Source organism: Micropterus salmoides, unplaced genomic scaffold, assembly GCF_014851395.1.
Source record: "Micropterus salmoides isolate LMB-PRFRI ecotype aquatic unplaced genomic scaffold, ASM1485139v1 Ms_hic_scaffold_12, whole genome shotgun sequence".
Classification (NCBI taxonomy): domain Eukaryota; kingdom Metazoa; phylum Chordata; class Actinopteri; order Centrarchiformes; family Centrarchidae; genus Micropterus; species Micropterus salmoides.
The window spans coordinates 16,613,171-16,639,101 of record NW_024040263.1 but is presented as its reverse complement, the minus strand read 5'-3'; the positions used below and the strand labels follow the sequence as shown (position 1 = coordinate 16,639,101).

At 42.2% G+C, this 25,931-nt stretch overlaps 1 protein-coding gene across 1 annotated transcript; it reads right to left on the bottom strand.

Annotated features, from left to right (window-relative positions):
* Positions 1 to 1,080: 1,080 nt before the first annotated feature.
* Positions 1,081 to 10,611, bottom strand: LOC119899228. Its single transcript, XM_038713728.1, has 4 exons — positions 10,362 to 10,611; positions 5,142 to 7,624; positions 3,516 to 3,589; positions 1,081 to 2,337 (listed from the first exon to the last, which is right to left on the bottom strand). The coding sequence occupies exons 2-4, from the start codon at positions 7,576 to 7,578 to the stop codon at positions 2,242 to 2,244; spliced, it is 2,607 nt and encodes an 868-aa protein (XP_038569656.1). The 5' UTR covers positions 7,579 to 7,624; positions 10,362 to 10,611; the 3' UTR covers positions 1,081 to 2,241.
* Between the last annotated feature and the right edge of the window lie 15,320 nt (positions 10,612 to 25,931).

Below are 25,931 nucleotides of genomic sequence, written 5' to 3'. Positions count from 1 at the left end.
GACAGAGAGCAACCGTGGATGTCCCAGGGTAAAGATGAGCTAACATCATGTTGTGTGCAGCCCTGTCCAATGATGGTTTGCTGTTACACAAACCACTCATTGGCCCCGACAACACGGAGAGGCTCATGTCTTTCCTGAATGACCTGCATAATCGCCTTGTGCCAGCGGAGGAGAGAGGAGCAAGAAACTCCCCTATCTTTGTTGTTGTGTGGGATAATGTGGCATTCCACCACTCTGCTGCAGTTACAGACTGGTTCGCTGCACATCCCAGGATGTCAGTGTTCCTGCCTCCATTCTCCCCCTTCCTAAACCCCATAGAGGAGTTTTTCTCTGCATGGAGGTGGAAGGTGTATGACCACCATCCACATGACCAGATGACCTTACTGGATGCCATGAATGCGGGATGTGGAGACACTTCTCCTGAAGACTGCCAGGGTTGGATTAGACATTCCAGAAGATACTTTCCAAGATCGCCAGGAAAGACATAAGATGTGATGTTGATGAGAACTTGTGGCCAAATGCAGCAGAGAGGGAGGACTAGCACCCTGAAGTACTGTACATTATGAGTTTTTGAGGTGTTATTTGTATTACTGTTTGCAGACCTGGAATTACAGAAATTTGTGGGGGGGTTTTTTGTTTCAACTTACAGTAAAATTTTTCACAGTTTACAATACTATCCACAGATGTAGAACAAATAAAGGTTATTGAAGCAAATTGCTGCATTTCTGATGCATTCTTGTTACATATACTTTAGTACCGTGAAAGTGTTGTTGTAAATGAAAACCTAATTTATTTGCTCATGCTTCAAAGATAAAAGTTCTTACTCCCTGTTTTTAGTGTTTTGTAGGTCAGTGTTATAAGTGAGACTGTATGCTTTCTAAATGAGATTTGTTGCCAGTGTTTTGGTTGAACGAGTCTATTTTGAGACTTGTACGAAGTGTTTTGGAGGTCAGATTAACTGTTTGGCCAGGAGACTGTGTGAAGAGTTTTGAAAAAGTGGCTTCAGTTGTGACCATTGCATCTTAGCAATTGAAGAAGTCTGCCTCAGTCAGATACAAAAAAATAAAGGAGACAACCAAGAAATGTGTATCAAGTTTCATTCCAAAATACAAATGAAAAATGTAAAGTCTAACGACAGAGCAGCTGTAAATTAAGCATTAGGTGTGTATTATGTGGCATCATTCAGCTCTGAAATACAGAACAACTTTGCACTTTTCTGAGAGGGTGCTTTATTGCACCATCCAGCTTTCAGTAGTGATGCATGAAAATGACAAAAGGAGCAGCTTTTCATGGATTAAGATTGGGGGAATAATTCAGATCACTGGCCTTATATACAGTGAGTTACCAGTTTATTCAGGACACCTCAGCAACTTGATCATATACAATAATGCTAAAATTAATTCTCTTTGAGAAGCCGGTCATTTTGGGGGGCTGTAGCGAGTGCTTGTGTTGCGCTGGGCTCCATTATGCAAAGGTATTTCTAACTTTCTGCCTTTTCATATAAAGTAAATGGATTAAATATTAAAGTTGCATTGTATTGCAGTCAAATACAATCCCTACTATACTATCTATAACCTCTAAAATGACTACAAAGTTGAATCAACGGCTCTCCTGACAGTGTCAATAAAAGTAAATGGACCACCAAGGTAGAATTTATTGCATGGCTATTATATGGGAATGCATTAGACTGTACAGGTGTAATAAACTAGTAACTCAGTGTAAGACATCATTAAAGGCATAATTTCTAGCTTTTTTTTTTACAGTGTCAGATACTCAGTCTATTTTCATCAACAAAGAATAACTCATTATTTCAATAAAAATGTTTGAAAATCCTATTCTTACTAAATTTACATTTTTCCTTTTCTCCAGTGCAGTGGTATTATTTTTTGCCTTTTTACATTCATTAGTCTCAGAGTTTTCCTATACCAGAAGGAGGCTGAGTGCTTATCTACTAATAGGTGGCCCTCCTCCTCCTATTCCTCTCCTCCTCGCTGAAGGATTCTTCAGGGTTTTTAGTCCACCACCAATCCTTTTCCTTGCTCCCAATCCTCCTGACCCCCTTTGTAGCCTCAATCCCTGACCTCTTTCTGGCTTCACATTCTCTCTTTCCTCCTCTAGTCTCTGAGCACTTTCCTTTTGCTGCTCTCATTTTTAGCTCACAGTCATTCAGCCCTCCACTTCAAAAGCTAAAGGTCTTGGTTAACCTCCCTCCCTCCTTCAGTTCGCTCTGTCAACAACTCCTCAGTCATCTTCCTCATTGTGTCCATTGACCAGACCTGACTCCCATCGCTGCACCAGAGGCGTCTTCTGTCTGGGGGCCCGGGAAATGCAGAGGACCTGGGTGAAGAGACGGGACATCAGAAGTGGTGATTGCAAGCCAAAACAGGAGGGGAAGTGGGAGTAGAAAGAGAATTAAAGAGTAGAAACATCATGTGGGAGCAGGAGGCGAGACCAATAAGCCAACACAGGAAAAAAGGAGCAAAAAGATAAAAAGAGAAGGATGAATTTATTTCCTCTAGAGGACATCTCTTTGGATGAACATCATTAGCTCTGTTAGTCAAAGGGAGGTTAATGCAACTGTGATCCAAGGCCATGTTCAGTATGACTAAGTCAACAACTGAGGCCAATTTCTCCAGCAATCCTCCGTTTATTCCTGAACTGTAATCAGGAACCAGGTCTGTGCAGAGAGCAGATAACCAACCAGCAGAGAGAGAACAAGGGGGGGGGGATGCGCAAGGCAGTGAGAGGAAAGAGAGCCAAACATTACTAATGCTAATGTAAAACTGAAGCGAGCAGCTAAATCCCAGCATATCAATGCCAAACTGAATTAAAGAGCTAAAGCCACGGAGCAGCACTCAACTCTAATCAGAGATACCACAGTTTCAAAGAGATGCAAGACCCACAAGGCAGGTAACGGAAATCAGTGGGATTTTCAACTGAATTTTCTCTTTCTCCGCTATTTACACACACACACAAACCCACTGTTCAGACTCGGTCTCTTCCTCCCTCTCTGTCTCAGGGCTGTTTGCCTCCTTCCCTTATCTATGAAGATAAGCGCCTTTCTGTGTGTTCAGTATGTTATCAGATGTTCAAGGCCCATATTTGGTGCAAAAGAGATGCTTCATTGGACCCTTTACAATCCAGTGCAGTTTTAAACATGCGTTCATATTCATGTGGCAGAGAGACTCAATGAACCAAAAGAGCGACATTGCAATTCATGAGCTCTCAGTTAAGGAAGCTTTATGATTGTGGAACCTGATTTCTTCTTAGCTGCACTGGAGGGAGACGTGGAGGAAGGTGATTTGCCTACATTTTCATTTCCTAAACTGAGTCTACCAGATAGGTAATGGTTGGTGTGTTCATTTATAAAGCAGAAAAAACTAAATAAACGTCATTATGAGGCCTGGTGTTTTTTATGTTATAAAACTTTCAGAAAGTCATTGCAAGCAGTCATATAAAGAAAACTGTAATGTCTGAACTTCATTTCAATGAGGCGGCTGGCATCCCTGACTCACCTCTGGCCGGTTAATCTTCTGCTCTTCGGCCTGGGCTGGGGGCCACATGCCGAACGTGCCAACTGACTGGCGTGCTGCATGAGAGAGAAAGAATAAAAGGTGGCTGAGGGCAAGACGAGCAAGAGCGGTGTAGCAATGAGGCAAAGGTGCGCCAGTGATTGTATTTTTGTGTGCCACACTGTGAGAAATAAAACCTCCTTGAATCAAATTAAGAATGAACAGCAGCAGAGAGAAATGAGAGGAGAGGAATGCTGAGGGAATTAAGGGAAAGAAATGGGTTTGACTGAACATGAGCATGGTGAAATAGAATATGACAAAGGTTATATGATTCATTGTCTGTCAAATAATACATTATTGTCTATTTCCCAACACTGAGTCATGGTCATTCAGGTCATGTAGTGGCACACCCTGATCAGTTTGTCACACAGTTGTTAAACCTACGACGACGGGTGATACTTTCATTCATATAGGGTCACAAAAAACACATTGGCAACCATTCCTGCCAACAAAACACACTCAAACATACACTCAAACATACTGTACTGCAGTTGTTCCCACCACCATTTTTGTCTGAGGTCCCCCCAGGAACCTGCCAGAGTACTCATTCATCGACACTATCTTTTTTAAACTGGATGTTTTTTTTAAAACTATCACTTATATAAAAGCTGATAGTGTTTCATGCAATGTAACTGTCAATGTCTGCTCAAGTTTGCGTTCCTACTGCAGTTGGAATAGAAGTATTATTTTTAACTAACTATTTCAACAATGTATCTAACACATTTAGCTTTTTCACCATTCACCCAATATAAAAAACTGTTGATTCATTTCTTTATGTACCCATTACATTATTTGAGTGCTAAGCTAACTATTTCAGCCGTTTATCCATACTTTTAGCTAACTATTAAACTTCTCTGCTCAGTAGCTTTCACACACTCTCAGTCGCAACTAGTGTGCGGCTATTCCAGCTGACTCAACATGTGGATGTATTTGTTTAATCAAATTGTAATATATACACACAATGTAAGCAAAGTTGAAATCACACTTGAGAAACTTGTTCTCTCATATAGGCTGTATTGGCAGCCCTGTATTTCACATTTGCTCTTGTCGACACTGACTCTATATTATCACAAGAACTAAAAAAACAAGTTGCATGCACTTTTTGAATGCCGGATTTAGACTTCATCTGAAAATTGGACTCTTCCAACTCTCTCAATTCTTGCTGACACAAATGTTGAGATATGACTCAGGACTTTTCCTCGCCTCAACTTTTGTAATTAATGTGAAAGACCAGATGCTTTATTTATTGTGGAGTTACAGAATTTTATTTTCTTGTCAGCCAACTCATGGTCTCCAGTGCAAAATTATTGCTCACATCCACTAACACTGGTTTCGATTGCTGTTTGAGGTTTTCCACTGACCATGAGAAAAATGAAATAATGTGCTCGCTGGGCTGTTTCAGGGGGTTTTCATCATCTCATCACCGATATAAAAACTACACACATACCCACACAGAAGCATCCATACACACAAACACATTGTCTCTGTGTGCTTGTGGGTGCGAGCAGGATCATTTATGCCCCACACACACATTTCTAGCCCTAGACCAACACTCAGCACTACACTAACCTGCTGGGGGTCCATTTACTCCCCTGGATGAAGAGCCAGGTAAGTCAGGAACAGCCAGTTCATTCATTGAAGAAGAAGAAGAAGACAAAGTGGGACTCTTTCTTTCTCTGCTGACTGGCCTACCTCCTCCTCCTCCTCCAATCCCCCCTCCTTTTGCACCCTTCATGCCCCCATACACGCTGATCCTCTGCTTGTGAAGCTCCTTCTCCCTCTCTTGAGCCTCCCGGATGTCCTGCTCCACTTTGACTAAATTTGTGGAGGAGCGCAGCTTGAAAAAGGGGTTCTCCCTGTGTGCCACCTCCTCCTCTACCTCCTCACTTTCCTGCTCTCTCCCTTTAATCCCACCATGTCCTCCTGTGTTGGATGATGAGAGGTTAGGACTTCCAGAGTCGACTGCAGTGATAGGCTCTGCCTCTGGTTTGGCGTGGTAGCGTTTATGTGCTGGGACACTAAGGTTATTCTCTAGGATGATGACCTGACAGTCTGTCCCCTCAGAAAAGCCTCTTGGAGTCAAAGAAGTGGAACCCCCTCTTTTGGCTGAGTTAGGGCTCTGTGTGGAGTTCCTATCCACATATGAACCTCCTAATGTGGATGCCTGTGATGAGATGTCGTCCTCGTTCTCCAGCATTGAAATGTCACTGGCAGAGGACCAGGACGTGGCCTTACTCCTGGATGACACAGTCAAAGTTGAGTCATTGGGTTTCTGAAAGGCCTCAAAAAGCTGCTTCCTCTCTTTGAGCTGGCGTACCGTGCCTTTGTCATAGAAACCTGGAATTTTCCCAAGCCTGACCAGATCCTGTTCCCTCTGGACCTCCTCGTGGATCTCATGCTGCATCTTTTTGCCTGCCAAGTGCCTGTCTTTGCCTTGACACCTCTCAGACTTTGCAGTTAGTGACTGGGAGAGAACTGTTTTCCTCAAAGGGATCTCTACATACTCTGGTGAAGTGGGTGGATTGGGAAGCCCTCTGGACCTTCTCAGGCTGTGTTCACGTGCTATAGCCCGTCGGATCTCCCTCTCAATGGGAGTCTCTTTTGGTACAGCTGCTAGAGTGACTGTAGAGATGGTGGTGTTGCCCTCCAAAGTGCTACTTGGGGAGAAGTCCGCTGAAACTCCACTGTCACTCTGACTATCATCACACGAGTCACTCTCCATCCTGGTGTGTTTAGAAGTCACAAATTTGAACTTTTCTATCTTAAACTCTTGTGTTCGGACAGTTTTAGAAAATTTTAACAGTCCACTGCCGCGTTGCTGCCCAACCGTCTTGTTCCCTTCAAGTCCACCTGTTTGCTTGCTTTCTCCGTCTGTCCTTTCCCCCGCCCTACTGTGCCTTTCTCTCCCAGCTACAACACAACCAGAGCCCTGAGAACCTGCCCCGCCCTGATCTGACTGCTCCATGGCAACAGTAGACAAAGGTGAACAGCCCTGGCTGAGCACCTGTTGTGCAGCTTCCGGGTTTGCTCTCTTGGGGGCAAGTTCATATTGGCTCTGGGACAACAGCTCCTCCTGCTGTTTGACTGAGGGAACTGTAGGCATGGTTGAGATCGGGTCTTGTTCAATACTGGCAGAATATGAGGGCTGGAAATGCTTGATTCTTTTATCTAGTCTAGTCAATTGCTGCTGACAAAAAATCACATCAGTGCTAACTTTCTCTTCTTCCTCACTTTCATCAGCAAAAGGAGGGGAGCAAATGGTATATTCATCATCTGAGTTGTTTCTGTCAGAGGGAGAAAGATGAGCAGTTGAATTTCTTACAGCCACTGCAGCCCCAGACATAATATTTTCAGCTACACTGTTGTCAAAACCATCTGGTAAGAAGTTGAGCTGTGTCATCTCCTCAGATGTTAAATCTACCTCTATATCAACTGGCTCAGTGAGAAGAGGTGGCCATTCTTGACTATTCCAGCTATCAGGAGACAGGAGGTCTTCTGTTGGGTCTGAGATGATCTCAGCATCACTGATCCACTCAGCGACCTCCCCCTCTAGGCAGGAAAAGCCATCCTTCTCGAAGCAATCTTGTGTTAATAAAGAGCTGAGGGGAGGAGGAGGTGGGAGAGCATCCTCACATAGATCAACGAACTCTTCAGATTCCTCATGAGCCTTTAATGCTTCTGATCGTTGGGCAAGTTGTTCTAATTCTGTCACCATCTCTTGTGTCTCCCTGGGGGTGCACAGACTAATTCTTGTTAATTCTTGCTTTTCCAATTTGATTGCATCAGCTATTTCAGCACTCGTGAGTGTTTGGTTCTCTTGCTGTGCTCCAGGCTCCGAGACGTCTACGTCCTCTTCAGACTCTGCCCTGGGAGCCTTTTTGTCTTGCAAGGGGGAGTTGTAGCTTATGACTGCAACTACTTCACCTTGTGCTCGGGACTCATTGATCCACTCGTCTTGTGAGTTGACAGAGCCCCGTTCCTGCCAGTCCACGGGCTTTGTTGCCATGATGACAAGTCTGCTGATGTAAAACCGTTTGGAGCAGTTGGGATGTCTAAGTGAAAGCAGAGGAACACAGAAGTGAAAGGGGAACAACAGAGTGATTAAGAGTTCAACAACAAATACGCATTTTATATCACATCATTTCAGCGCAGATAAAGTGACTAGCCATAGTATTATCAAGAGAATAAATCATCATACTGTGTTTACTGTGACATTTACTGTAGAATAGTTTTGAGAAGCTGCTATGTTTTCATTTCTGACCTCATTCAACCTGTGTTGCAACACTACAGCTAATAAAAAGGAACTCTAAAACAATAATAATACAAAATATATAAGAAATTATACAAACAGTTGCTTTTTGTCTTGTCTAGACATCTGACATGTGCACCTGACCAACTGCATCTCATATGCCTTACTGTGACACTAAAGCTTTTGGAGCAGGATTATAAAAAACATCTAGTAGATGTGTATTTGTAAACTATTTTAATGGCAGATGCTGAGTAATTTTCTTATTGTATAACAGGCAGGCTTTGGCTGTAAGGTGCTAGCGCTACCCCAGTGCAACGTATAAAGTTTTCTGCTGAACACACCTTTCTTTAATCAGCTTACAGGCTGGGGAATGGCTGACAACCACACACACACACACACACACACACACACACACACACACACACACACAAAGGGTGTTCAGCACCTCTATTATCTATTTTTCTTTAATGCACACACTCTGTTTGCTATTTGAAACTTGCCCTGCATCAGTATTGTTGCCCTCCCCGCCCCCTCTCTTATACACACAAAACTGCTCAGTTGTCGTCTGATCAGCCTGCACCCTGACAAACTCAAATTTCCATCCATGCTGATTCTTGCCAAGCCACACTGGCTGGACTTCAACACTGACTGATCATTGAGGGGAATGTAGAACACAGCACTAGGGATGACTTGTCTCTGATAAATTGGGGCAGATGGACAGATACAACAGATAGATAGTTAGATACTAACAGTACATTTCCCCCTTCATGTAGCGATAATAAGGACTGACAGTATGACATGACAGGATGAATGGGGAACACTGTAGTAACAATAATGGCAAAGCATGTAGGCACCACGGCAGAACAACGTGGCCTAATGCTGGTAAATTAGGATGAGAACAGCGAGGGAACAGTGAGTCATGACAGCTATGACAGACAATGTTTACAATCAACAGCCGTTGGTGTAGTGAACCAGTCACCAGCTGCACACTATCACTGTATTTGGGCTGTCATTGGTAAGAATATGTATTATACTCCACCTGCTGCTGTGGCAGACATGGTAAAATGCATTTCAACATTGTTTTCCATTCTAAAAATATTAATAATTTCCGGCTTGTTTCCTGTCCTATGTCTACATGATGAACAAAACAGCTTATTAGAGTGGACTCAGAATGTGCCACTGACATCATTCAGAACCCATTATGAAAAGTACCCTAGCTGCTGTCAGACTCGCCGTTTTCTCATGGGACGGGAGTGGGAGGGGGGAATGAGATAGTTGGCATTCCCACAAAGTTATCACTGTGTCTAAATGAAACCTCAAACCTCAGCTCATTAATTGAGTATATGCACACTGCTCCTTTACATATTCCAGACACAGAAAATAATTGGAGAGGACTATATATATTCAGGTACCACTTGGGTAAACTACTACCTGCCCTGTTGTACAATAGACCACATGTTGACAGACTCACTCTCATGCAATTCATAAAGGTAGCATAGTATGTCACTCATTAACGGAGAGTTCTCAACATGAAGTTTCATTGTGAAATGGAGCATGACAATGAGTATTTTGTCACAGTGAGAAGGAGATTGTTGCAATGGTTTAGACGCTGGTAGGAAAACTATTGCAAATCTTTGCTTAAACAATTCTATTCACCCACACCTGCTGATTATTGTTGAAAATCCTGTTAAAAACAAACAAGCTTAAATCAATTAATACAATGATCCTGCAACGCTACAGTAGCAAAACAATCCCCTCATTTATATTGTGGCATGGTAACGTAATCTGACTACTCTGAGTGTAAACTTTGGCATGCCCTAATGAGATATTTCCCTTGTGCACACTTGCTTCAATAAACTAATGGTATTATATATCTAATATGACACGTTGTTTTTGTATTATTTTCTAAGATGCTCAGAGAAAGCTGGCAGAATTGAACCAAAGGTTCTCCAACTCTCTCAATGGGTAAGTAAGGTTGCAAGAGATTGCGGATTAAAACAACATTACATAACAGACTTATGTTATGCTCATTATCTGCAAAGGGGGCTCACTTTATCAAAAGAACAACAAAATCATGATCATCATTAAAAATACATCTGCGACGGGCTTTACAAATAAACTTGCCCTCCTTTTTGGGTTCAGCAGTGTCCTAAGGTACTTTAAGATCTAAGGGCATTTGACAAAAACGCTAATTAATTTAAATAAAAGCAGCCAACTTCATCACTAATTAGAATTAGTTCTGTTGCCATCTAATGGTTGCTGACATAGTTTCTGGCAGTCACTTACTTTGATATGCTTTAGTCATTGTGGCAAAAAGTAACACCATAGAAAGCTGGTCTCTGCTGGCTTGGCTGTTTAGAATAATTTTTGTAATACAGTTGTTTCTTTTGTAGTAATACTTTACCTGATTGGAATTAAATGGTTGTATGTGTACAAGAATTTCTAATTTCAAAAAAAGCAGAATAAACTAGTGTTATGTCACCTTGTGTAGAGCCACACAAGCAGTGGACAGAATAACTAGGGTCTACAGTTTCACATACCTGTTAACAAAATGCTTCAAAGATGCCCTCCAAATGACAGACACACATTTCTGAGAACACACACTTGTTTCAGGTCACTGATGGTTAATGAACACAAAAGGAATCTCTCCGCTCACGGCTCTACAGCCTCATTACCTGTATCTCCTCCCTTGTGCACACTAACACCCTCAGTACACCGTTCGTGCACGCCCACATTTGCATATAATGCTCACACACTAGCAACCATTCACTAATACACTGATACGCGAAGGAGCACTTGTGCATGCACAAACACATGTGCTCGAGGCTTACCTTACTGTTGTGGATTTGAACATGTATAGTACTAATCCAATTAGTGAGCAACACACACATTAATTATTAAGCCGTGCAAGTGAATGAAGAATGAACCAGAGGGATAAGGGGGTGATTATATCACTGCACACTTTAATTTTGTCCTCTTATATCTGGGGAAAAATGGTGTGATTGTATTAAGCATTTTAACATATTCTTTACATTGCAATTTGGCATAAATTACAGAAATCTAAAAGGTCAGTGAATATGTTCAAGGTGTAATTCACAGTACTAATGAATACATCTATTTATTTTTAAAGCATTCAAGAAAATTTTATTCATATAGACCAAATTCACAATTCACAAATTTACCTCAAAGGGCTTTACAATTGGTACAACACTGTCAAGACTCCTCCCCTTTTTTTACCATACTGTGTGACCGAATATCATGTACCGATGTGCCAAAGTCTCTCATGTCTTTTATTCCTCTGTTTTCTCCTCAATCTGAGCTGCTGCTGCTGCTGGTTGGCTCTCGGGTTGCTCTGGACAAAGCTCCTTGGTAGGATCCATCACAACAGGTGTAGGCAGCTGATAGCACTTCAGCTGAACTCTGAACTCCTCCATCTCCTTCTGCTCCACCTCCCTCCTCCTGCTCAGCAGGTACAAGTCTACAGATAGCCTCTTCTTTGACTTCACAATCCACTGCATCACGAGACAGTCCAGACAGGACGTATTGAGGAAAGACCCAGTGAGGTCGAAGCGATTCCCCACATCAAAGGTGAAGGTGCCGCCTTCTACTGAGATGTTGTAGGGCAGGTACTGGCATTGATCACCAAAGCGGTTGATTTGGGTATAAGAGAAGGTGGAAGTTTCACTGGAGTTGGAGAAGTACATGGTGATGCTGTCTCTCACTCTCAGGGCCTCCATGGATGGTGGGTGGTTGAGACTGCCTGCAATTAAAGCCCATCTGCCCTCCAAATGATGAGGATCCAGCTGATTTATAGGCTGGACCAACTTCTTACAGACCAGAGGAGCTGAATGGCTCAGAGAGATCAGGCAGGGGAGGAAAATGGCCCACACAGGAAACATATCTCTAATGATTCTGTTTAGATATCCCCTCATCATCTCTTTACTAGTTTTTATGTCATCAAGAGTGGAGCTGCTTTTATAGTACAAATTGCATTAAGAAATCACAGTTTTGCAACACTATCAAAAGTCCATGATCCTTTATCCAGCTGTTCAGAAAGTTAGATTATTTTGGGAATGATCATTATTTGCATTGCATCCTCCAGTACTCTTTGAACATGCAATATCCACTTGCCTCTGGTTTGGCGAGGGTTACACAGAGCAACAAGCAACAGTGTATATAGCAATTATGTTTTACTGGGTTAGCGCTACAAATAAAACAAAAGTATTTTTATTATTGATTAATGTGCAAATTATTTTCTTTATTAATTGTATGGTCTACACCTTGTCAGACAATTGTGAAAAAGTTCAAATGAATCCTCGGCGAAATCTTTAAATTGCTTGTTTTTTCTGAGAAACAGTCCAAAATGAAGATTAATCTAATTTGTTGCTTATTTTTCAGCATGGGTAATCTGGTAATCAAAGTAACTGAGTAATCCTCTAATTGTTTCAGCTTTATTTACGGTTACAATCAAGACATTACATCTATATTGTTAATTTTATATAGTTCACTTTAGGCAATTAACTCTGTGTTTCTGTTAGAAACACTCAAGGACTTTCTGTTATTCCCTAACTAGAAAGAAAGAAACAGTGTTGGATTTTTGAATTTGAACCACTTTAGGAAATATTACTCTGGATACCTCGGCCTTTCTTTTTTAAAATGTGTTTTAAAAGTGCCCCAACTTTATGGAAATGCAATGATGAACTGTTGAAGTGCCCATTTAGTGACTTGGCATCAAGTACAGAACAATGTAGAAGTGTGGAAAAGTACCACAGTTGGTTTTATTTGCGCACATTAATTCATTTCTTGAGTTCAGACAGTGCAGTTTTGATTTTCAATGATTCAACTTGACAATGAATACAGCTGGAAGAATTAAATTACGTAAGAATATGCCAGCTATCCAAGGATTGTGCTGCTTAGCCAATAACTGAATCTTATTCTCAAAATTTTAAAATGTTGTCATAGTGAGGTGGGAAAAAGCATTTCCCACTTGAAAAAGAGCCCAATCACATGGACATGTCTTTTATTTCATTCATAGAATATGACCAAATATCATGAACCAAAGTATCTTTTTCACCACAGTCTGAGCAGCTGCTGAATTGCTAACACTCTGGTCAAAAGTCTCATCACGACCCTGAGCCCTAGACTCCTCCATCTCCTTCCACTCCACCTCCCTCCTCCTGCTAAACAAATGCAGGGGTTTCTTTCACTCATCAAAATGCATCACCACATAGTCTGGACATACAGGGGACCATCACAGTGAGGTTTAACTGATCAAAGGTGAAGCTGCTGCCTTCTAGTGTGATGATCAGAATCAGAATCAGTTTTATTGCCAGGTATGTGTACACATACGAGGAATTTGACTCAGGATTGTACATTGCTCATGATGTGCTTACTTATACAATAATAAAATAATAATATAATAATAAAATAAAATCAGACACAAAGAGTAGACAACACTAATATACACACTATGAACAAAACAATATAGACATATTGACAAATAGTGCAGTAATCAGAGTGCAAAGGATGCAAGAGTAAACTATTCTCATTATGTACATGTTGAAGGTGGATATGATATACAGGTACACATACACATACATGCATACATGTACACATGTACACAGTGTGATGGAGCATAGTGCAAAGGATGCTGGAAAAAATAAATAAGACCTATGACCTTATGACCTGAGGTAGGTGTATTGGTATACAGTATATACAATATGACATAGTATGAACATAGTATGAACAGCAGTGAAATAGAGAATGGTGAATAAATAAATAAGTGGAAACCAGTAAACAGCTTCTGATTAGAGACAGAGTTACTGGGTTATTGCACAGGAATTGTTCCTGACACTGTGAGTCAGAAATCAACTGTTCATCAGAGTGATGGCTTGTGGGAAGAAACTGTTCCCGAGTCTGTTGGTTTTGGTGTACAGTGCTCTGTAGCGCCTACCAGAGGGGAGGAGCTGGAACAGGTTGTGTCCGGGGTGAGATGGATCTGCAGTGATGTTTCCTGCCCGTTTCCTGACTCTGGAAATGTATAAGTCCTGAATGGAGGGCAGGTTGGCACCGATTATTTTTTCAGTTGTAAGATGTAGTCTGCTCCTGTCCTTTTTGGTGGCAGATCCAAACCAGACAGTGATGGAGGTGCAGAGAACAGACTGGATGATGGCTGTGTAGAACTGGATCAGCAGCTCCTTAGGCAGGTTGAGCTTCCTGAGCTGATGCAGGAAGTACTTCCTCTGCTGGGCCTTCTTGATGATGGTGTCAGTGTTGGGCTCCCACTTCAGGTCCTGGGATATAGTGGATCCCAGAAACCTGAAGGATTCCACAGCAGACACAGGGCTGTTGAGCATGGTGATGGGGGGCAGAGTGGGGGGAGCTCCTCCTGAAGTCCACGGTTAAGCTCCAGGTTGTTCTGACCGCACCAGAGAGCCAGCTGATCAACCTCCCGTCTGTAGGCCGACTCGTCACAGTCCCGGATGAGGCCAATGAACGTTGTGTCGTCAGCGAACTTCAGGAGTTTGACAGATGGGTCTCCTGAGGTGCAGTCGTTGGTGTAGAGGGAGAAGAGCAGTGGGGAGAGCACAAACTCCTGGGGGGCGCCAGTGCTGATAGTCCGGGAGCTGGATGTGATGTTTCCCAGCCTTACCTGCTGACTCCTGTCAGTCAGGAAGTCTGTGATCCACTGACAGGTGGAGGCTGGCACAGTGAGCTGGGTGAGTTTGGCGCTGAGGATGTCCGGGATGATGGTGTTGAATGCGGAGCTGAAGTCCACGAACAGGATCCTTGCATATGTCCCTGGAGAGTCGAGGTGTTGCAGGATGTGATGCAGACCCAAGTTGACAGGATCATCCACTGACCTGTTAGCCCTGTAGGCAAACTGCAGGGGGTCCAGCAGGGGGCCTGTAATGTCCTTCAGGTGGGCCAACACCAGTCTTTCAAAGGACTTCATGACTACAGATGTCAGGGCGACAGGCCTGTAGTCATTCAGTCCAGAGATGGAGGGGGTTTTTTTGGGACCGGGATGACTGTGGAGCGTTTGAAGCAGGAGGGAACTTCACACAGCTCCAGTGATTTGCTGAAGATCTGAGTGAAGATGGGGGCCAGCTGGTCCGCACAGATTTTCAGGCGCGATGGTGAGACACCGTCAGATCCAGGAGCCTTCCTGATCTTCTGCCTTTGGAAGAGGTGGCTCACGTCCTCTTCATAGATCTTTAGATAGAGAAAGTTTGGAAGCTTCGCTGGCATTGGCAAAGTTAATCTTGACACTTTATTTATGTTTTGTACCAATATTCAAATGGTATATAATATATAAACTGAAATTTTCATATCAATCTAGGTATTAAAAGGAATAAAATTGCTTTAAACTAAATTATATGAGAGGTTAATAAGGTTGACATACAGATACAGATTGAACAATAAACTCTTCATGGCAAGTTTTCTTTATCCTATCTAATTTGCTTCATCATTTGATTTGAGCAGATTTGATTGACAGTGACAACTCATTAGATTTTGATTCAGATTTTGCTGAACCCTGAGTAGTACATATAATGTGCGAGATGAGCACAAAGAAAGGAAACCTGTTGTAACTTTTTGTGTTAATGTGGGAGCCCATTGCTTAACATAAAAAGTTGATACAGAAAATGTGTTTCAATGTAACGTTCAATACAAATATATTTTAACAATAACACTTACAAAAGTGACTTTGGATTAACCTAATACTCCAGTGTGTAATATTTAGGAGGATCTACTGACAAAAATGCAATATCATATACATAAAAATGTTTTCAGTGTTGTATAAAGACCTTACACAATGAACCATTATGTTTTTATTGCCTTAGAATCATTTCTATCTACATACAGCACTGGTCCTCTCAACATGGAAGTTGTCATATTGTGCAACACAATGTTGTAAATAAAATAGCATGTTGTAATAGTATATTTCCACTGGCGTGTCCAATAAATTTTGTCTCTTTCTCAAATGAGGGATACAAATTTTTAATTGCTAAATGCTTTGTGTCACAAAATTGGATAAATTGATTGAAGTAAGTTGATAAACAAAGACTTCTCAAAACGTTGCATAAAAAAACTAATTTAACTGTGGTTACAGATTTGTGAAAAGGTAAGAAACACATGTGTCATGTTTTCCGAAATATAACCTCCATCCACTGATTTTGACATACAATTTATCAAAACTGGGTCACTAATTATTTTCTAAATGTCTTTCAGTCCTTTTGTCCCTCTGTTTTCTCTTCAGTTTGAGCGGCTGGATCGCCGGCCGTCTCTTCTGGACAAAGCTTCTTGGTAGGATCCATCACAGCAGGTGGAGGCATATTCAGACACTTCACCTGAGCGCTGAACTCCTCCATCTCCTTCTGCTCCAACTGTCTCCTCCTGCTGAACAGGTACAAATGCAGCCGCTTCCCTGATTCTACATCAAAACTCATCAGTATGCAATCATGACAGGATGTACGGATGAAGGTTGTGGTAATGTTGCCATCTTCAAAGGTGAAGCTGCTGCCTTCCAGGGAAATGTTGTAGGATGCATAGCGGCACTTGTTATCTGAATGCATGCTGCGACTGAAGGAGATGTTAGTGTCAGCAATGTGGCTGGAGAAGTTTACAGTGGCACTGTCTCTTTGTTTGAATCGCTCCAGGTATGGTAGATGGCTCAGGCTGCCTGCAATTAAAGCTCTTCTGCCCTCCAAATGATGAGGATCAAGTTGATCCAAAGGCCGGACCAAGTCTTCACAGGCTAGAGGTGCTGAATGACTCAGAGACATCAAGCAGATGAGAATAATAGCACATGCAGGAAACATATCTCTGTATGTTGAAATCATGATCTACTGGCTATTGTAATGTTTGCAGGCAGTGGGATCAGTTCTCAGTTGCACATGAAGTATCTATGTTATGTAGCTGGTTTTCTGGTTTTATAGTTCTTTCAGAAACCTGCAGTTTCACAATCCTGAAAATACCAGAGAGCACAGTCCTTTTTTTCACCTGTAGTTTCTGTGATTGTGAAATTAATGAATTTTGAGTACTATTGATCGTTTACACAGGAAGTTTACTCACTGGCTCTCATACATGTTGTAATGTTGTGGGTTCACGGTGTTAATCAAATGCAACTAGACCACTGTTTTGGTGGATTTAATTCTTCTAGATTTAAGTTCTGAAAATAGTCAGTGTTTGTGCAGTAATGATAGTGGTTTAATAAACTGCATATGAAAATGATAACTGCTGTTGATTGATTTGTGAAGATATTGAGGAACACCCTAGGAATATGCAACTTCAAACATGGAAACAAACAATGAGGTAGCTATGGGGACCCTCTTCTGGAGCCAGGCCTGGAAGAGGACCATGCTGGTGAGCATCGTCTGGCTGTGCCTAACATGCACGGAGCCTGTTGGGCTCAGTCTGCAGGTGTAAAATGGAACTGCCGGCCTTATGGCTAACCACCTGCAAGGTTGTAAAGGTTGGGTGCAGCGCCAGTTGAAGAGCAGGCAAACACAAGGACCTTGGAGTGCTGAACCCAGGCTGAGAAGACTGGCTCTCCAGATGTGGATACTCACCTCTCCGGTGGGGAAGGAGCTGGAGTTGATGTGGGAAGGGCACAACTATATATAGCTGGGTACCACTCCTGGTACAGTGGCTTTTCCTTAATTGCCCAGGGTGAAAGGTGCCGGTTGGGCGTGGGGACCAATTGTGTAACCTTGCAGGGATTATGGGAGTTCACCTATTCAATCAACATGTAAGTTGTGGACTTGGAGAAGGCTGACTGTGTCCCCCAGGGCATCTTATGGGGGTATTGTGGGATCATGACTAGCATGTTTTCTGTGGGCTTTGGCTCTGCCAGGGTTGTAGATTGCCAACTATTGTCATTGCGATTTTCATGGAGAGGAACTCCAGGCGATGTGGAAAGTGTCCGATATTGTGGCCTCAGGATTGCATCTCTGCTTACAACATGTGTCTGCTGTCTTCCTCAGAATGTGACCTCCAGTCCGCACTGGGATGATTTGTGGAGTGTGAAGCAGCAGTGATGAGGGTTAGAGTGCCACGAGGACTGTCAATCAATAGCCGCTTTCACACAGAGATTTCTCAATAAATGCAGAAAACAATGTTTGCTAATATGCTGCACTCGCTCATTCAACCTGAACAAAATATTGTGGCATAATCTGGCTTCCCGGGTTAGACCGTGAAAAAAATAGACTCTGACTTGTAACACAACAGTGTTGAAACGCCACACCTCTTCCGGCTTGATGGCTGTGCCTTTTCACACAGACAGAGAATCAGAATCAGAAGAATCAGAATCAGAAGGAGCTTTATTGCCAATTAGTGTTTTACACATACAAGGAATTTGCTTTGGTGATAAGGTGCTACACGTAGACAAACATGTAGTTGACATAAATAGATGTGGAAATATATAAATATGGAATAGACAATGCAATTTATAGAAGAATAATAGAAGAATAGAGAAAAATAATACAACTGTTTGCAGAGAAAGAACAATGTGCCAGATATTTACATGTGCATTACTCCGGTTTGTGTTTTGCAGACCTATTGCAACGGAAGAGGATGTTGTGCACATAAATATATAAGTTGACAATATAAAAAAATAAAAATAACAATAAAACAACAACGATTAACAATTTACTACAAATATGTGCAATGTGCCAGGTTTGTGCATGATATAAAATGAAATAGTATTTACATGTGCAGAGACATTTGTATTATTTGCAAGAGGGGAGTGTCAGTGGGGGACCCAGGCCTTGTTAATGAGGCTATTTGCAGACGGGTAGAAGCTGTTTTTGTGGCGAGAGGTTTTGGTCCTGATGGACTGCAACCTCTTGCCAGAGGGGAGAGTCTGAAACAGTTTGTATTCAGGGTGGGAGGGGTCAGCTACAATCTTTCCTGCTTGCCTCAGAGTCCTGCAGGCATACAGCTCCTGAATAGAAGGAAGATTGCAGCCAATCATCTTCTCTACAGAGTGGATGATACGCTGCAGCCTGCCTTTATCCCTGGCAGTGGCAGCAGCGTACCAGATGGTGATGTGGTGGTGTAGAAGTGCACCATCATTGTCTTTGGCAGGCTGAACTTCTTCAGCTGCCGCAGGAAGTACATCCTCTGCTGGGCCTTTTTGGTGAGGGAGGTGATGTTCAGCTCCCACTTGAGGTCCTGGGAGATGATGGTGGCCAGGAAGCGGAAGGAGTCCACAGTGGCGACGGGGGAGTCACACAGGATGATGCGGGCGGGTGGGACAAAAGTCTCGCTTTGACTAGTGTCAGAATTTAGAGAAATTTATTAGAATGGTTAAAAATGGATTTCCAAAATACATTTTAAAGTTGCGGTTTGTCATAATAATAGCAGCATCTTAGTTTATTTTGCATGTTTTCTGACGCTCATCATGCTCAAACTTATGTCTTATCCCTCTCCATCCAGCAGTTGACCCCAGCTTTTCACACTATCACCCAGTCACCTGGTCATCAGCTGCCTGCACATCGGCATTTGTCTAATCAGCTCTCTAATATACTAGCACAGTGCTCCCTAGCCAAAGCATTCAGAATCGGTTTTCCTGTTTGGACTTATTGATTTAGCGAATTGAAAACCTGTTTCTGAACTTATTTCTAAAACAAGACAAAGGAAAGTAAACTGCCCTTTTGCCTTACCTGTTCTGCCTATTCATCCCACTTTTGCTTTCACACATTTATCAGATTTATTCAGCGCAAGCCTATCAGTTTCAAGACAAATGCAACATCAAACTTAGAATAAAACTTCAGTATTTAGTCAATTCTTTAGACTGGGCATCCTACACTGGAAAACACTGAAGTCATCTGCAGACACATTTTCAGTTATGTATCCTGTAGATGATCTAAATGATCTGAAAACCAAACTCAAAAAGTTGCATCTTCAAAACTAATTTATTTCAGGTTTAAAAGTAAAATATACCATTTCCAATACATAACCTCTCCTGCATTACAGTTAGGGAATGTTTGCTTCATGATAAAACAGAGAAAAGGATTCAAATCAAGTCTTAAAGAACGTTTTGATAGTGCCGTGTTGATGTTGTGCATAATTATCTCCACAGAACATCCACTGATACTGAAACACAAATTATGAAAATGGTGGGGCTAATTGCCTTTTTACACTGTCTCTCAATTTTTTTCCCCTTCTGTTTTCTCTTCAGTTTGAGCGGCTGGATCGCCGGCCGTCTCTTCTGGACAAAGCTTCTTGGTAGGATCCATCACAGCAGGTGGAGGCATGTTCAGACACTTCACCTGAGCACTGAACTCCTCCATCTCCTTCTGCTCCAACTGTCTCCTCCTGCTGAACAGGTACAAATGCAGCCACTTCCCTGATTCTACATCAGAACTCATCAGTATGCAATCATGACAGGATGTACGGATGAAGGTTGTGGTAATGTTGCCATCTTCAAAGGTGAAGCTGCTGCCTTCTAGGGAGATGTTGTGGGATGCATAGCGGCACTTGTTATCTAAACGCATGCTGAGACTGAAGGAGATGTTAGTGTCAGCAATGTGGCTGGAGAAGTTTACAGTAGCACTGTCTCTTTGTTTGAATCGCTCCAGGTATGACAGATTACTCATGCTGCCCACAATTAAAGCCCATCTGCCCTCCAAATGATGAGGATCAAGTTGATCCAAAGGCCGGACCAAGTCTTCACAGGCTAGAGGTGCTGAATGGCTCAGAGACATCAAGCAGATGAGAACAATAGCACATGCAGGAAACATATCTCTGTATGTTGAAATCATGATCTACTGGCTATTGTAATGTTTGCAGGCAGTGGGATCAGTTCTCAGTTGCACATGAAGTATCTATGTTATGTAGCTGGTTTTCTGGTTTTATAGTTCTTTCAGAAACCTGCAGTTTCACAATCCTGAAAATACCAGAGAGCACAGTCCTTTTTTTTTTACCTGTAGTTTCTGTGATTGTGAAATTAATGAATTTTGAATACTATTGATCGTTTACACGTGAAGTTTACTCACTGGCTCTCATACATGTTGTAATGTTGTGGGTTCACGGTGTTAATCAAACGCAACTAGACCACTGTTTTGGTGGATTTAATTCTTCTAGATTTAAGTTCTGAAAATAGTCAGTGTTTGAGCAGGAATGAAAGTGGTTTAATAAACTGCATATGAAAATGATAACTGCTGTTGATTGATTTGTGAAGATATTGAGGAACACCCTAGGAATATGCAACTTCAAACATGGAAACAAACAATGAGGTAGCTATGGGGACCCTCTTCTGGAGCCAGGCCTGGAAGAGGACCATGCTGGTGAGCATCGTCTGGCTGTGCCTAACATGCATGGAGCCTGTTGGGCTCAGTCTGCAGGTGTAAAATGGAACTGCCGGCCTTATGGCTAACCACCTGCAAGGTTGTAAAGGTTGGGTGCAGCGCCAGTTGAAGAGCAGGCAAACACAAGGACCTTGGAGTGCTGAACCCAGGCTGAGAAGACTGGCTCTCCAGATGTGGATACTCACCTCTCCGGTGGGGAAGGAGCTGGAGTTGATGTGGGAAGGGCACAACTATATATAGCTGGGTACCACTCCTGGTACTGTGGCTTTTCCTTAATTGCCCAGGGTGAAAGGTGCCGGTTGGGCGTGGGGACCAATTGTGTAACCTTGCAGGGATTATGGGAGTTCACCTATTCAATCAACATGTAAGTTGTGGACTTGGAGAAGGCTGACTGTGTCCCCCAGGGCATCTTATGGGGGTATTGTGGGATCATGACTAGCATGTTTTCTGTGGGCTTTGGCTCTGCCAGGGTTGTAGATTGCCAACTATTGTCATTGCGATTTTCATGGAGAGGAACTCCAGGCGATGTGGAAAGTGTCCGATATTGTGGCCTCAGGATTGCATCTCTGCTTACAACATGTGTCTGCTGTCTTCCTCAGAATGTGACCTCCAGTCCGCACTGGGATGATTTGTGGAGTGTGAAGCAGCAGTGATGAGGGTTAGAGTGCCACGTGGACTGTCAATCAACAGCTGCTTTCACACAGAGATTCCTCAATAAACACAGAAAACAATGTTCGCCAATATTCTGCACTCGCTCATTCAAACTGAACAAAATATTGTGGCATAATCCGGCTTCCCGGGTTAGACCGTGAAAAAAAATTGACTGTGACTTGTAACACAACAGTGTTGAAACGCCACACCTCTTCCGGCATGCCGGCTGTGCCTTTTCACACAGACAGCGTCCAGGCAATCTTACTACCAACATTCCCGGCTCAGAGGCAGATCAAATCGGAGCACCCTTTCCGGCTCCGTCCCTTTTATACAGCGCAGTGAGCCGGCATATAGGCGTAATCATCACAGAAAATAAGGCTGTGTGAAAGCACCTAATTTTGCTCTCCATCATGCTCTTCTCTCCTTGTTCCTCTGCTACTTTTTGGTTTCCTGCCACCTCTTGATCTTCCCTGTCTCTGATTGGGCCGACTAGGGGAGAAATAACTGTTGTCTGAGTGCACACAGTCAATATTATGTAGCTGCAGTATCGGAGGCTGCAGCTTCAGGACCCCCACCATCCTGGGACTGCAGTTCTAGGACCGTAGTTCTTTTGTGACAGCATCATCTATTGGAGTGGTGGTGGTAATGTACAGCAACACGAAGGAGGTTAACTCTGTCTGCCAGCCCGTCGGCTGTGAGGCTGATGTGCGCAGCTGTAGGGTTAACCGGTCGACATGCATATAATCAATAACTTAAGTTTAGACACACACTCGGTGATGGTTAGGGTAAGGGTAATTGGCTTCGGGGGACTGTCAAGAGTAGCATAAATAGCTAGCCAGCCAACTAGCTGGCAGTATCAAAGTAAACAAGGGTCCTAGAAATGTAATTTATATAAATTATCTGATTCTGAAAAATTACAAAATATGTATCCTGTGCTTGCCAATTATTTTGATGTCTCTGCCCCTCCTCCCCACAATGAAATATCAAATTCAGCCCATTCACTATAACTAATAGAAATAGTATCACTGCAGTTTGTTATTGTGTAAATTACATACATTTTCTACATATTTATCAGTTGTGTCTAAAGATAGTCACACAATGGAGCAGACACACACAGACAGGAGAGAATCTCCTCCCTGCGGATCATCACACAAGGCGCTTTCATAGTTATAAAGCTAAGCTCTACGTGCGATTAGTAAAGAACAGGGGAGCCGAAATCACAGAGTAGCCTGGCTAAGGGGGAGGGGAGGAAGTGAAATGCTGCCTCTATTTGTTTGGAGCACATGTACAAGAATTACACATTGTACCTTTAAGGTTTCTCCAAAAATTCTGTTATTTCACAATCACAGTGGGATCGACGAGTGGAGAAGGGACATTGCCCTCTGGCATCGACAGTGTTGCAAAACTGGAGGATTCTAGTCCAAGTATTTGGGCACAAGAAAGTAAACAGATGATTCTAGTTCAGGGAAGTCCTTAATTCTCAGAGCGGTGTCTCACACAGCTCAATGTGAAGGAATACAATTTTTTTTCAAATCAGGAAAGCAAATTTGATCTGACAAGTTGAAAGTGAAAATTAATTCAAGCATTTGAAGCAGGGACATACTTACAAACAAATTAGTTGCAATATGCCTAAATAAACTTTTGTCCTAAGAATGAGATAAGTTCTCTAAAATACCATAAGCAAATGAGCGTGTGCAGATTGCATTCTCAGACAACCTACTGGTAATGGTGGTTTTATACAATCACAATCACTAATTTCACAAACTTATTATTAAATATTAAAATATTAAATCCCTCTCTGTCCAGCAGTTGTCCCCAGCTTTTCACACTATCACCCAGTCACCTGGTCATCAGCTGCCTGCACATCAGCTCCATCCATCCATCCATCCATCCATCTTCATCCGCTTATCTGGGATCGGGTCGCGGGCACGGTGCTCCCTAGCCAAAGTATTCAGAATCAGTTTTCCTTGTTGATTTAGCTAATTGAAAACCTGTTTCTGAAATTTTTTCTGAACCAAGACAAAGTAAAGTAAACTGCCTTTTTGCCTAACTGTTCTGCCTATTCATCCCACTTTTGCTTTCACACATTCTCAGATTTATTCAGCGCAAGCTTATCAGTTTCAAGACAAATGCAACATCAAACTTAGAATAAAACTTCAGTATTTAGTCAATTCTTTAGACTGGGCATCCTACACTGGAAAACACTGAAGTCATCTGCAGACACATTTTCAGTTATGTATCCTGTAGATGATCTAAATGATCTGAAAACCAAACTCAAAAAGTTGCATCTTCAAAACTAATTTATTTCAGGTTTAAAAGTAAATGATACCATTTCCAATACATAACCTCTCCTGCATTACATTTAGGGTATGTCTGCTTATTGACAAAACAGAGAAAAGGATTCAAATCAAGTCTTAAAGAACGTTTTGATAGTGCTGTGTTGATGTTGTGAATAATTATCTCCACAGAACATCCACTGATACTGAAATAAAAATTATGAAAATGATGGGGCTAATTGCCTTTTTACACTGTCTCTCAATTTTTTTGTCCCTCTGTTTTCTCTTCAGTTTGAGCTGCTGGATCGCCGGCTGTCTCTTCTGGACAAAGCTCCTTGGTAGGATCCATCACAGCAGGTGGAGGCATGTTCAGACACTTCACCTGAGCGCTGAACTCCTCCATCTCCTTCTGCTCCAACTGTCTCCTCCTGCTGAACAGGTACAAATGCAGCCGCTTCCCCGACTCCACGTTCATGCGCATCAGCATGCAGTCATGGCAAGATGTACGGACGAAGTCTGCGCTGATGTTGCTTTTAGGCGTCCCATCATAGGTGAAGCTGCTGCCTTCCAGGGAGATGTTGTAGGAACTGTACAGGCACTTGTTATCTAAACGGATGCTGCGAGTGTAGGAAATGTTGGTGTCACTGGTGTTGCTGGAGAAGTTTATAGTGGCACTGTCTCTTTGTTTGAAACGCTCCAGGTATGGTAGATGGCTCAGACTGCCTGCAACCAAAGCCCATCTTCCCTCCAAATGACCAAGATTCAGTTGATCCAAAGGCCGGACCAAGTGCTCACATGCCAGAGGAGCTGAGTGGCTCACAGACATCAGGCAGAGAATGGTTGCAAATAAGGTAAACATGTCTCTGGATGTCTATTGTCTTGCTGTTGGGATTTTGTCTCAGTTGCTCTGCCGTGTCTAAGTGAAAATGTGTCCAGTAAAGAGGCGTTGAAGGTTTTATAGTTGTTTCAGAAGCCTCCAGTTTCACAATATTGAAAATACCACAACAGATAGTCCCTTATCCACCTGTGGATTTTGTGATTGTGAAATGAAATAAAATTTTGAGTTTACTGTGGAGTTTTATTTGTTGGCTCTCTCTTACCTGTGGCAACGTTGTGGGTACACTGGGAGAAAACCATGAAATGCATTGCTTTGCCCTTTTACTTGTCCTGGATTAAATTTTGTGAAATTAGTACCTGTGTTTGAATACTAGTAGTTGAATAAACTGAATTAATATTAACTATAGGTGATGTGTGTATGCTAGCTGCACACTTTTTCTTATGGTATTTTAGTGAACTAATCGCAGTCTTAGGATTAAAAACAATATTTTGTTAGGCATATTGCAACTAATTTGTTGTATATAACTGCTTCAAACTGAATAAAATTTGAATTGATGACTTGTCAGCTCAAATTTACTTTCCTGATTTGAAATTATTTTTTCTTTCTTCACATTGAGCCGTCTGAGAAAGTGCTCTGAGAATGAAGGACTTCCTTGAATGAGAATCATCTATATAATAAAATAATACAAATGTTTATATTGTACATGCATAGAGGCAGTGGTAGCAATGTTTACTCTCTGTTGTACTGCATGCCCAAATACTTAGTTGGATCAGAAACCCATTTTGCAACACTGTTGATGCCAGAGGACAGAGTCCACCTGTCGATTATGTGATTGTGAAAGTTATAAAGTCCAATTTAATTATAGATAAAAGATGTACACATAATCTGAAACATATTTTTGTATATTTTTGTTGTGTGTGTGTGTTTGTGTTAACAAGCAAAACAAGAGATAAACACCATGAGACAGATGGAGGACAAGATAATTTGCTGTTGTCTCCCTAAACAATAAGGGCTAGGCTATGCAACTTAGTG

Excerpts from the sequence above, each read along its gene's own strand:
- LOC119899228 (XM_038713728.1), bottom strand. The coding sequence starts at position 7,578 with ATGGCAACAAAGCCCGTGGACTGGCAGGAACGGGGCTCTGTCAACTCA. Across the intron at positions 3,590-5,141 it reads AGTAAATGGACCCCCAGCAG|CACGCCAGTCAGTTGGCACG; the intron begins GTTAGTGTAGTG and ends TCTCTCATGCAG. Across the intron at positions 2,338-3,515 it reads AGAAGATTAACCGGCCAGAG|GTCCTCTGCATTTCCCGGGC; the intron begins GTGAGTCAGGGA and ends CTCTTCACCCAG.